Here is a 13,897-nt window from a genome sequence, read left to right on the forward strand (position 1 = left end):
CGTCAACTCACTCGGCGCTCGTCCGGCCGCGCGCGACACGAGGCCGGCGGCGCTGCCGGCGAGCGCGGCAAGTCGCGACTCCGCTTGTTCAACTCGAGCACGGGAGATGGAGCCACATGCTCTACGTCGACCTCGCTGAGTTCGCTCGACACCGTTTTCACGGCGGAACTTACACCTCGGGTCTCGACGGAACATTCTCCCCCCGTTGCGAGTAACACGAGCAAACGAAATCATCGTTCGAGAGGGTGTACATTCGACGGTTGTACATGTGATTGAGTGTGTATGTATGTGAGTGTAAATATATATAATTCATTCAGCTTCTTCCGTTGAAGACGTGGGAAGAGGGCACAGCTGAGTGATGTTCCGCTTCAGAGTCCCTCGTGAAGTTCTAACGGTGGCGACTCGAGCGAGTCCGTCGGTTCCCGGGTGCACCTCTTGAACGACTGCCAGCTGCCACTGCGTACAAGGCTGATTTTTATCGATGAGGATGACGACCATTCCTTTCCGTAGTTCTCCAGTAGAGTCATGCCATTTTTGACGCTGCTGGAGCTCGTGGAGATATTCCAAATGCCACCGCTTCCAGAAGTCCTGTCGGGCTTTGGTGATGAACTTCCAAATGGACAGTCGATTATCTGGAATAGATGTTAAATCAGCGCTTGGCAGAACTGTAATAGGCCTACCTATCAGAATATGAGCTGGGGTTAATGCTATTGGGTCATTGGGGTCGGCAGAGATTGACCAGAGGGGTCGAGAATTTAAAATTGCTTCTATCTCTATCACGAGAGTATAGAGCTCTTCGAATGTGAGAAGTTGCCCACCCACTACGCGTTTGAGATGATGCTTAAATGATTTTACCGCGGCCTCCCATAGACCACCAAAATGCGGAGATAAGGGCGGGTTAAAATGCCATTGAATATCTAACGAAAGAGCTTTGGCATTCACCTTAGATTTGAACTCTTCTGAATTGAGGAGTGCGAAAAGTTCCCTAAGCTGGTTGTTGGCCCCAACGAAATTGGTCCCGTTGTCGGAGTATACATGCTGGGGAATACCTCTACGTCCTACGAATCTAGTGAACGCGCCTAGGAAACCTTCGGTGGTCAAATCGCTGGTTATCTCTATGGTCACCGCTTTTGTGGCCATGCATACGAAAACGCACCCATACGCCTTGAGGGCTGTACGATTATATCGCTTTTTCTCTTTAATGGAAAGGGGACCAAAGAAATCTACGCCTACGTGAGAAAAAACGTGAGATTCGGTGACCCTAGCGGTCGGGAGATCTGCCATCTTGCAGTGAATTGGAGGGGGCTTGTGTCTAATACACGTGACACACTCGCGGATGACACGACGAACTTGATTTTTTGCGTCAATCAACCAAAAACGTTGTCGCAAATAGAAAAGAGTGCTTTGAACACCGGAGTGGTAGTTCGACTCGTGAGCTTCACGGATGATCAAGTCCGTGACATGATTCCTTGAAGGCAATAGTATGGGGTGCTTACTAGCTATAGGGATATCTGCATTCTTCAGACGTCCTCCCACACGTACAACTCCATTCGCGTCCAAACACGGGTTAAGTGCCGCAATATGCGACCCCTTCACCTGAATACCCTTCGTCAAGCATGCAATTGAATCGGAAAACGCGTCCTGCTGAATGCTTCGAAACACGCGGGTTTCAGCATCGCGTTTCTCCGCGACCGTGATGGGTTCTCCTCGGTACTGTCGGCCCGAAGGAAGCCATCGTAAGCACATTGCAACGACATTAAGCATCATGCGGTGCTTAGAAAAACGCGATAGGAACATGCGATCCTTAGCACTGTCGACGAAGAGACAGACTCCTTTTTTCAATCCGGGTATATCCGGAGACGATTCGACGATGTTCGCGGGCCATGAAGCCTCCGTTTGCCGTAGCCAGGTAGGCCCGGTAAACCACGTTTCGTTTCGCAGGAATTCTTTCGGGAGTTGCCCGCGGGATAAAGCGTCAGCTGGGTTGTGTTGGGTAGGGACGTATCGCCAACTGGCGCGCTCTCCTAATTCTTGAATTTCGCGTACTCTGTTAGCTTCGAATAGCTTCAAATCTTGCGGGGATTTCCGTAACCAATGTAAGACTATAGTGGAATCGGACCATAAAACGATCCGGTCAATGGAAAATTCTAAAGCTGGAAGAGTTTCTAAAAGAAGTCTTACAAGGATCACGGCTCCGCATAATTCTAAACGGGGAATAGTCTGCTCTTTCAAAGGGGCGACTCTAGATTTGGAGCAGATCAATCGTACAGTGATCTTTTCGTCTTTATCGGTGGACCTAGCGTACAGGCAAGCGCCGTAGCCCTTTTTGCTCGCATCGCTGAAACCGTGAATTTCTATGCGCAAGGGATTAACGCAAACTACATGGCGTGGTGCAGAAACGCTGGAGAGAGACGACAACTGACTCGCGAAGTCCATCCAAAGCGTAAACAAACTCTGTGGAACTGATTCGTCCCAAGAAACTTTCTCCTTCCAACACTCCTGCATGATCCACTTCGCGTGCAAACCTACCGGTCCTACTAAACCTACTGGGTCGAAAATCTTCGCAATCTCCGACAAGATTACGCGTTTAGTTACGTTAGGGGGGATTTCTACGGGCTTGACTACGATAGCGAATTCGTCGCGTTTAGAGGCCCAGGAAACGCCTAATGTTTTTAAAACCGCGTCCTCGCCATCTGGTGCCAAGCTCAGAACCTTCTCATCTAAATTATCTAATGCATGGTTATGGTTAGAGGCCCATTGCCGGATGTTAAATCCACCATGCTTTAAGACGGTGATTATCTCATCACGCGCCTTCATAATCTCATCTAAAGAATCTGAGCCTGTCAGCAGATCATCTACATACATATCCCTCTTGAGAATCTCGGCCGCTCGGGGGTATTGCGCGCTTTCGTCGTCCGCGAGCCTATGAATAGTTCGAATCGCTAAATATGGAGCAGAAGATACGCCAAACGTAACTGTGTTCAACTCGTACACCTGTAGTTTCCCGTCGCGATACCAGAAAATGCGTTGGTATCGGCGATCCTCGGGATGGATAAGTATCTGCCGATACATCTTTTCAATGTCAGCAGTGAGAACGTACCTATGCGATCGAAACCTTACTAGATGAACGTAAAGTTTGTCCTGAATCGTAGGTCCAACGTACAACAGATCGTTTAAAGACACACCTAACGACGACTTAGCGGATGCGTCGAAAACGACTCGAAACTTGGTAGTAAGGCTCAAATTCTTAACGACAATCAAGAATGGAAGATAATATTCCGAGTGATTCTCGTCGACCACCAAAGACATATGACCCAAATCGAGATATTCCTGAAAGACACGACTGAATTCTTCCATCATGCCGGACGAACGGCTGCATCGCCGTTCCAATCCCCGGAACCGCTTGAGAGCTTGCGCCCTCGAGTCCCCTAGTACCGGGTCCTTTTTCCGAAACGGCAATCTCACCATGTACCGTCCGTCAGACAGTCGAACCGTAGTGTCGACATACCATTTCTCGCATTCTAACCTGTCGTCAGCCTGCTCAACCGGACTGGAGCATTTTTCCAGAGACCAAAATTGAACCAGCTGCTTTTCTAACTGAGAAAGATGACACGACACCGTTGAAATCTTGTCGGTGTCAATACCACCAACGATCACCCATCCTAGCTGAGTCTTCTGAAGATATAACTCGCTTCCTTCCCTAGACAAGTTAACTTGACCTATAGAAAGCATGGACAACGTTGCTCCAGAACCAATTAAAATGTCGACTTGTCGAGGGAGATGGAATTGAGGGTCCGCTAACCTGATGTTCTTGGGTAGCCTGATCGAATCGCGAGGAAACGGTTCCTCCGGAGTGACGCTAGTTATGTTGGGAACGGTGAGGAAAGTTAAACGCTTATTAAAGTCCGAATGCAACGCTTTAAATTGGGCATCGACGCAATGTTTCGTGGTAGTCCGCAAGTCGTTAATTGCTCCGATCGGAATCGAGCAAGGCCTAGTAGGGAGACGCAATCGTTTAGCTAAATCCGCGGTCATAAAGTTCGCATTTGCACACGTGTCCAGGAGCGCGCGAGCCTCTATGTACGCCCCATCGGCATCTCTAATCAAAACAACAGCACTCATCATGAGCTGAGACTGGAGAGCCCTGGACACGGTGCTAAGGACTCCTACGCCTAGTCACGGCTTCTTGCCTGAGGAATCTGTCTTTCGTTCCTCGTGCAAGAGCGTATTGTGATCCTTGTCGCATTTTTTTGCAATTGCGGGATTCGCATTTGCCTTCGTGCGTTCGCAAGCACTTCCTACATAGTTTTTTCGTCCTCACAGCATCCCATCGTTGCTGGACGGACAACGCAGCAAACGACGAACACCGATAGATCGTATGCTCGCCGCTACAATAGTAGCAGGAAATGGACGAGCTCGTTACAAGCGCTCGAGCTTGCCCGTTACCTCGCCGGAACTTGGTCCCTTTCTCGCTCTGCGCCACCGTCCGCTTGGCTGAAGCCTTGGCGTCCTTGGATTCCCCTTCTTGGGCATATAGATAATTGCTAGTTTCCTGCAAAAATCTGAAAAACGACTCGAGATCGGGAATTGCATCGATGGACATCCTTTTGATCCATTTGTCCTTGATGTTAGTGGGCAATGCTCGTTCGAGAGTGCGGATCACGAAGTAATCGGAAGGAACGACCTTGAGAGATTTTAAGTCTGCCAGATGCTGCCGGACCGAAGTTTCCATGTCCTTTAGCGATCGATGGGAGACCTCCGTGATGACAGGATAATATAAAATTGCGTCAATGTGAGAAGCAGCAATGAGCCGAACGTGCTCGTACTGCGTGCCCAAAAGTCGCCAGGCTTCATCGTAGCTGCCATCGCTTGGATCCAAGATGTGGAGCGAATTAGCGGCTGCTCCGACTAACGACTTTTTTAGATAGTGGAACGCTGTGATGTTGTCGATATTCAATCGCACCATCTCGTTCCTGAAAGTCGTTTTGAACGCGTTCCATTTTTCTAGACGACCATCAAACTTCGGCAAGTCAATAGTCGGCAACCCAGAAAATCGAGAGATGTCTAGAAGAGTCGAATGCCCTAACGGAACGGTAGTATCGCTACCGAGAGTCTTGCTCTGCTTATCCTCGGCGGATCGGATGTACGCGGTTACCTTGAAGTAGAAATTCTTCAAGTCATTGAACTTCTCCCTCTCGGCTTCCTTGTGGACTGCATCTAATTTATAGAATAAGTTACCGAGAGTCTTGTAGTGCATGACGATTTCCTCCATGCGCGCTTTACACTCGTGAAGAACAGCAGATTTCGACTTAATAACTATCGACAGGTCTGTCAATAAATCCCTAAGTTGCTCGGTCTGGTTGTTCCACTGTACCACTAAAGCGTCCATGTTGCCTAGTAGTCAGTGAATACGCACGCTAAATAATAAATACCGAAATCCCTTATACGGACTGAAGCGCGAGCACGTGTCTCGACGCGCTCAGATTCTCGGAATTCGCTCGTCCGGCACAACAACGGTTTGCCGCTCGCCGCAACGCGCGACCTCGTGTTTACGCGCGAAGTCAAACAAACGCCGCGCTGTGTTCGAAATTCACACACGCGTAGAGTCACTTTGAAAAGATAAACGCTACTTATCTTTTCTGTTGCGTTGACAATGCGTTGACCTTGAAGCGGCAGCTGGAGAGGTGACCCCAGGGGAAGACGTCTATGCGATGACCTGGGGAACCTTGATGAACCCTTTGTCCTTAGCTGACTGGCCGAACTGTCGATCCACACCTCACAGGAGGCACCATGAATTGTCGCGCGCGAAATATTCTGAGGCGAATATTCCCGCTTTTTTTGTGTGTGTGTTCGAGTTCGCAAGGAGTAAGGTGTGGGAGAAATAAAGAAGTCGATTGAGCGAAAATCGAGAATATTTAATCACGCTCAAATTGAGAGGGGAAAGCCGTGAGGCATAAAACCCCTCTCGAAGTTCTTACAAGCTGCGAAGAAAAAGAAGAACGTGTGTCGTGTTCGTGTGTGTGTCGTGTTCGTGCGATTCTCGGAGAGAATCTTCGCTTCGTGTCCGTGGCGCAGTTCCACTGACTCAAGTCGGTAGCGCAGTTCTACCGACTTGCACGTTTCGACGCGCGCGAGATACGATTCGCGGAACCGGGCGCGAGCCGAACGCGAGTAGCAGGCAGCGAAAGAGACAAAGGAGCGAGATTTAGAGAGATTTAGAGAGAATGAGAGAGAGAGAGAGAGAGAGAGAGAGAGAGTAGCACAAGCACCAGCACCAGAAACACTCGATGGACGTACGGACGGGTTCGCAAGAGCCAAAAGTGTCGTTCGATCATTCGCTAGCTTGACTGCACGAGCTGTCAAGCTTGGCGTCTTATCGTCAACTCACTCGGCGCTCGTCCGGCCGCGCGCGACACGAGGCCGGCGGCGCTGCCGGCGAGCGCGGCAAGTCGCGACTCCGCTTGTTCAACTCGAGCACGGGAGATGGAGCCACATGCTCTACGTCGACCTCGCTGAGTTCGCTCGACACCGTTTTCACGGCGGATCTTACACCTCGGGTCTCGACGGAACATCTACTTCGATATCGCCTTCTTGGACTTAAACGTCGCATGTAAGTCTTTTCAAAGTAGTCAACCATAGGATTCAGCTCTTCGGGTAACTCGTCACGTAAAAGTCGAAAATGATTTTCGACTGTATCGCACGGAACGAAAGATAAGGCACATAGCATGTACACTCCCTTTTTAATATAAAGTTCTTGCCATTGTACTGCGTCTGCAGACCTTCAGGTACGACGTGACGATAGACATTTTGACAAAAGTGGAAAAAACAACATTTTACTTTATCAGGACCAAAAACTCCTTCTGCGGCATTTATAATTGACAATTCGAAGTCACTCATTATACGCTCGGGGGTATCTGTTAGTCCCAGTTTGCGTCCCTCTCTCGACAAGATACAAAAGAGAACCAACTATTTCTCTATAAGGACCGTTTGTTTTGTTCAGTGTATTTTCGAGCTGATTTTCGCTTTCCTCTCTTTCTCGCCTTTCACGATTTGCTACTTGGTTTGTCACAATTGGCGTTCTTTGAGGATGCATTTCACTATATCCAAAACGTTTTAACATTTTGTCTATGTAATTTTCTAGAGTCAGAGTCATCGTTCGATTTTGCCTGTCTCTGTTTATTTCAATGCCAAGACAGCTCTTAGGCTCTCCCATGTCAGACATTTCAAATTCCAACTTAAGTTTTGACGTGATTTCATCTAGCTTATGTGTGTCATTACTGGTTATCAGAATGTCATCAACATACAACAACATTATCAGATATTTCTCGTTGTTTCGCCAAGTAAAGAGACACGGCTCTGAATCGTGAGACTCTAATCCTAGTTTTATTACAACTTCTGTGAATTTTTTATACCACTTTTTCGGGCTTATTTTCAAACCGTACAAAGCACGTTGAATTTTGCAGACTTTATCTCGTCTGGTTACTGGTGAGCAGTCAATACCCTCAGGTATTTCCATATAAATTTCGTTGTCGATTATTCCATTCAGAAAAGCTGTTTTAACGTCGAGCTGTCTTACTTCAAGATCGAACTTGTTTATTATCACTAGTACTGATCTGATTAGAGGAAGCCGGGAAACAGGTGCATATGTTGTTTTTAAGACCCACCTTGAGTCAATGATATTAGGTCTTTTTCCTCCTTGAATCATAGGTCTGTCGACAATTGTCCAGACTTTATTTTTCTCCATTGAGTCTAATTCGCTTTTAATGGCTGCTTGCCAATCAAGCTTATTTTTAGTACTCATGGCTTCTCTGTAAGAATTTGGATCGTTTTCTACAGTTGCAATGAACGCATTCAGTTCATCGCTTTCCAGCAGGTTTAAGTCGGATTTAAGTGTATGTGATTCTGATGGGAGTTTGACTCCTTTTTTGGGCGACCTCTTCGCCGTCTTTCTCCCTCCGTTTTAGAGATCAAAATTTCATCCTCTTCAAACTTAACAAGCCACGTCTCCTTATTTATATCTTCCATTGGATTAGACCAGTCTTTGATGCTCTGTTTATTGTATTTGTCTCCAAATACAAGCTTTTCGTTGAATCGAACATCTCTGCTTTCGTAGTATTTACCTTCTTTTGGTTTCAAGAATAGATATCCAGTTGGTTTGTAGCCTATTAGTACTACTCTTTTTCTCAGCTGATCGAACTTAGGTCCTGTCTTTCTTTGTGCTTTGATATAAGCGATACAACTAAAACGCTTCAATTGTTCCAGATTGAGTTTAAAATCTGGTTTAAACATTTGCAAGGGTGGTATCATTTCATTCGAGCTGTGAGGCGTTCTATTATAGTAATAGACTGCTGCATTCAGGGCAAGGTCCCACATATTCTCAGGTAGGCGTGTATCATACATTAAAGCTCTCGTTAATTTTTGGATGGTCTGATTAAATCGTTCAGCCACCCCGTTATGCTCAGGTGTATCTGGGCTAGCTAACTTTAGCTCTGCTTCAAACTTATCGAGAACTTCTTGTGTATATCCTCCTGTGAATTCTGTACCTTGATCACATCTAAGATAACAGAATTTAGCGTCATATCCTAATAAATTTCTCGAGCTTTTAATGAAAGATTCAAGGCAGTGACCCGTTTCACTCTTGTGTTTCATTGGATACGCTATTGCAAGTCGTGAATAATCATCGATAAATACAGATATGAATCTGTATTTCTTGGGATGTGTTGCTGGACTAATCGGTCCCATTGTGTCTGCGTGAACAATTTGCAGAGGTTAAGTCGCTCTCTGTCTAGTCGAACTAAAGGGTAACTTATTAAATTTCGACACAATACAAACTTCGCAATCCATCACAGAATCATCGAACTTAATTTCCTTTAATTTTTACAAGTTTGGAAACTTTTTCTGAAATTCTTTCAACTTTTTCAATGAAGCGTGTCCCAATCTGACATGCCATAGCATGGCTTTATTGGTGTAAAACAAATTATTGATTTTACTAATGTTAGATTCACAATCTAATTTTTCTAAGGCAACTGATTCATCTAAATTACATATTTTTCTATCATTTAAAGTGTTTTCGAAATTTGAATAACTAGAGCTTGTTGTTGTCTGAATTTACTTCTACATTTACTTCATTATCAATTTGCATTGGTTCATCAAGCTTACTATCTTCACTAATTTCAGTACTTTCAAGCTTGTCTTGTTCACGAGTTGTCTCTTTAATCTCAGACTCACTCTTCTTATTGGGTGCAACACTTACAGTCGGATATTCACGACGCCTTGTGGTTATATATGCAACAACCTTATTTATTTTATTATTTTCATTTCCATCAGAGTTATATGTTTCTAACTCTATTACCCATTAAGGTTGCTCATATATTCCGGACACAAAAATCGTTTTTGACACTGGATCAAAAATATCGATTTTCTTATTGTCTAAATAGATACCTAAACCCTTATCAACAAATTTTCTTAATGACAGCAAATTTTCCGACAATAACTTAGCATAAATCACATTATTCAAGCTTAAGAAATCGTAATTTTTGGTGTAACCCGCAATGTTACCTACTCCCTCCGATTTTATGATCGCTGAGTCATTGTCATTTGCGCATTTAATATCAAGTCTTTTAGTATTATCGAACGTTTTAAAAATTAATTTAGGTTAGTCATGTGTTCTGTAGCATCCGAGTCCGCCAGAAATCTAATCAATTGATTTTTATCGCTTTCTACCGCGTTGGGGAACTTAGTGTCTACATATAGACTTATGCACTCACCAGATTCGGAGGCTTTGGTAGATTTATTGTTGTTTTGCTTGTTCTGTCTACCTTTTCCTCGTGATCTGCCTCGGGCATGGCCTCTATCTGACTTAGTTTTCTTAGGATCGCTACCCTTAGGTGCTTCAGGATGGCGTCGTTTTCCACCACGACTGTATCCACCGCGTTTACCACCCCGATAAGAATTTGAAGATTCATACCTTCTTTGATTCTCATTTTCTTGTAGAACTTTTTCCAGCTGATTATCCGAGTATGGGCAGTCTGCACGAACATGACCTTCGTACCTTTTGCATCTGAAGCACATCTTGTCTTTTCTTGTGCACTCATCTTTATAGTGACCCTTGTTGCCACAGTTGTAGCAAAGGACCCCAGGATTAGTTACAAGGTAGGCTTTTGCTCCAGCTTCTGCTTTCTGTCCAGCTTACCCGTTTGATCCAATTCGAGCTGATTCCTGTTGTACAATATAATCCTTAAGTTGTTTTAAATTTAAAACTTTGCCCGTTGTATTTTTATTCAAAAACTCGGTCTCTTTAACTTGAGGTAAATGTACAACGATGCCTTCATAGAAGGCATCGTTTATCTCAACTTCAGACAAAGGAGGCGTATCAGGCAATTTATTATATAATCGAACTATTCTATCAAACCTATCCCAGAATGCAGATGCTCTCTCTTTATGTGGGTTATATATAATACTGTGTAACTCTTTTCTTACACTTCTTGTAGTCACGTTTAATTCGTTTTCTTTAATACGTTTGATTTCATCCAGCAATTTAATAGGATCCCGAATATCAGATACCTTTTCATAATAAGATATATCAATTCTATTTATGATAATATCGTGAACTCGAACTTTATATTTTTCCAGCTTTGTCTCATCGAGTACACGTGTCGGCTTAACCGTCGAATCAATCACGTACAATAAATCAGCAAGAGTCAATTCTGAATTTAAAAAGTCTAAAAAAGTGTTAATATTCAAATTTTGAGTTAATTTATATTCTCTACGAAAAGTACTATCTCTATTTGTTACTTCGATCTGAATATTGTCTTGTATATTTCCAATACTTTTATTTAAATCTTATTAACTTCATCTTGAACTAGTTTTGCTATATAATCTCTACTTACATGAGCATTTGATGTTACTTTATTTGAGATGGTCTGATTCGACGGTTGATTGTTGTTTTGTGCATTTTCTGCATATGCCGAAAGTCCAGCTGATTCGTCTTGTGCTTCATCGCACAGACGATCCTGTTCAGCCCAAAACTGTACCTTTTCTTCTATCCAGCTGTAATTTTCTTTAATTGCCCATTTATGTCTGAGCAGTTCCGTGACCACATCGTCATGCACTCTATTGCACTCCGTTTCGATTGTCTTTTTGAGATCTGCATTCTCCTTTTCCAACTTATCCAGCTTAGCCGTTATTTCTGAAATTTCAAGATTTTTGTCAGTATTATTCAAAGAAAACTGTCCGAGCTTAGATGTCCTCGAATCATGACGGAAATTGTTCAGTCCCAAACCCAGTTGTATAAACTGATTTGATTTAATAACTGGGGTGGATTTACCTAGCATGTTTGCTTCAAACTTATTTTTCCAACCTGCGTAGCCGAAGCCACCTCTTCGGTTTGATTCCTTTCGATTTCCTTTTTCACGGATTCCAGCATCCGTTCTTCGATTTGAGAATTATCTAGGAACATTTTACAAATGAGTTGCTTGTTTTGACGAACAACAATCAAAATTAGCACTCTATCACATGTAGCAATTTATTAAGCATATGCTTAGTTCACGAACGACAATCAAAGAAGCAGTGCTAATTGCCTGATTTTTATATAAAGAGATAAAAAAAATAAACCTGTAAAAACAACGGCTTTTCTTTCCCGCGTTGTCACGCGTCGCCATTTTGTTTCGCTGCGCCTTTGTCCCGAGCGCTCGAAACACGCGCGCGGGTTAGCTCGAACACGTTGTCCGGCTTCGCGCTGATTCTAAGAATCGCCTGCCTCACGTACCGCGCTACAAATTTTGCGTCATGCTCGTCTTCCCGCAAAATTTCACTCGCGCACTTTACCATAGAGAAAGACAGTGACTTACCCCTTGTCTTGGGCATATTAACAGATACTCTTTTTGTCTGATCCGACATCGTTGCACAAATCGAGCTGAAGTAGTCCCAAAAGAGTCACCGGTCGTCTCCGCAGCCTCGTGGATTTTGCAGTACTCGTCTGCGGCTCGGGCTAACTTGCCTTGACTCGTACTGCAAAATCCACACTCGGCCTAAAAAAGCCCACTTTACGCCCTTGGTACACAATATACTATTTTAAAGCCCTTTTCTCTTTTCCCTCGAACTCTTTCCTTCTTTTCTCTCTATCTTGTGTTCTCTATTGTTCTTTGATGCGACGCTACTCCTTTGGAGATTGAGGTCTCTCTTCCGCACTCAGATTTGAGATTAAGCAAGAAAGGGGAACGGACATGGGTTAGGTAAAGAACAACACTGGTATAGACTAAAAGTAAAGCATATTGTGAAAGCTAAGACAAGATAAGATGAGACTGGTCTGTCCCGATCGGCGGCCATGCCGGGACTGATTGATGATAGCGTTCAAGTTCACCTCGCGCTCGCCACGTCATGATGGTCCGCCAGGCAGCGCATCAGACCACATGTAGTGGTAGAAGAAGACCCCACAGCTACTACTACACCAGTGACAAAGGTGGATTGCCCGAAGAACTATGTCCAAGATTGCCTGTGAGGGTGACGTCCTGCCTGGGTAAGGGAAGCTGCGGTTGATAGAGGTGGTGCCTGAGCTGTTATTAAGGGCTGCTGAGCCCAGATGAAGCGAGGCTGCGGTGATTTGATCTTGTTGGTGGGCCACAGTCACCAGGTCCTGATTGGCTGGTTGGACGTGGACCCAAAAAATACGTCAGCAGAAGCCTATGCACAGTGTTCCCAAACGCCGAAAAAGTGATCAAAAGTCTTGATTCACTCGAAATTACGGTCAAAATGACTCTATAAGGGCTCATTTTGTTCGTTGTATAATAGGGAATCAAAAAAAGTGTATTGCCGAAATATCTGACAGTATATTATATATATAATATTGACGAATATAGCACACTTTCCCTTATATCGAATATATCGCTGTTTCCAAACATAATATCTTCACAAAAAATGGAGATATCGATCTGAAATTTTGTCTTAATTCAACCATAGGTCATACCAATTGAGGAAAAATTATTGGAAATGCAAACATCCCCCATTGATGGGGTAAAATTAGGGGGTTGGAGGGTGAAAACATGGAGAATCGCCGAAAAAATGCTTCAAGGGTTTTCGTGGATGCTGAAGACGATTATGGCAATGACTTTATGAACAGCCACCACTTTGACCATCCCATCCCTCACTCTAGGGGTGATTTTGGGGGGTTGGAGGGTGAAAACATGGAAAATCGCCGAAAAAATGCTTCAAGGGTTTTCGTGGATGCTGAAGACGATTATGGCAATGACTTTATGAACAGCCACCACTTTGACCATCCCATCCCTCACTCTAGGAGTGATTTTGGGGGGTTGGAGGGTGAAAACATGGAAAATCGCCGAAAAAATGCTTCAAGGATTTTCGTGGATGCTGAAGACGATTATGGCAATGACTTTATGAACAGCCCCAACTTTGTTTATGGTTTGCAGTTACCATCCCTTACTATAAGCGTGAGAGTGAGGATCAAGAGGGTGAAAATATGAAAAATGGATTATATATTTTTTGATCATGTACTGTTATATATATTATATATTATATTATATACATTATACAAAATTATTTACAGAAAAATATATATATGTACATATTTACACCGAAATTAAAATAGTTTTATTCAGTGTCTGAATAGTCTGTGTTGTCATCATCTGCTGACTCTGTATAATCTAATAACAGATTTTTCATCTCCTGAGTCATTGAGCTTTTTTTTTTTGTTTTCTTCGATGTCTAATAGCGAAAGATAAGGATCGGAATTTACAAATAAGCGACAACACATATCCGTGTTTGTTGCAACCCTGAAATAATAGTAATGGATATAAAATTATCTGATTTGAACAAATTTGCGAATTTTTTTTTATTTGAAATCTTTAGAAAGGTAATTTAATAAAATAAGCTCTTTGTTTAC

General features: G+C 43.8%; 2 protein-coding genes across 2 annotated transcripts in view; both read right to left on the bottom strand.

Moving 5' to 3' along the window:
• Positions 1-309: 309 nt before the first annotated feature.
• Positions 310-4,122, bottom strand: LOC103317346. Its single transcript, XM_008214943.2, has one exon. It carries the CDS (start codon positions 4,120-4,122, stop codon positions 310-312), a length of 3,813 nt encoding a protein of 1,270 aa, XP_008213165.2.
• Positions 4,123-13,501: 9,379 nt separating this feature from the next.
• The window catches only part of LOC116417026, a 59,532-nt gene continuing 59,136 nt past the window's right edge, over positions 13,502-13,897 (bottom strand). Inside the window, exon 6 of the mRNA XM_031928059.2 lies at positions 13,502-13,787. Within this exon, the coding sequence (XP_031783919.1) occupies positions 13,637-13,787 (151 nt within the window). The 3' untranslated portion in view covers positions 13,502-13,636. The remainder of the gene's footprint in view (positions 13,788-13,897) is intronic.

This window comes from Nasonia vitripennis (assembly GCF_009193385.2).
Source record: "Nasonia vitripennis strain AsymCx chromosome 4 unlocalized genomic scaffold, Nvit_psr_1.1 chr4_random0003, whole genome shotgun sequence".
Taxonomy (NCBI): Eukaryota; Metazoa; Arthropoda; class Insecta; order Hymenoptera; family Pteromalidae; genus Nasonia; species Nasonia vitripennis.

What these genes read in the sequence shown, in the direction of transcription:
- LOC103317346 (XM_008214943.2), bottom strand. Translation starts at nt 4,122, where the DNA reads ATGAGTGCTGTTGTTTTGATTAGAGATGCCGATGGGGCGTACATAGAG.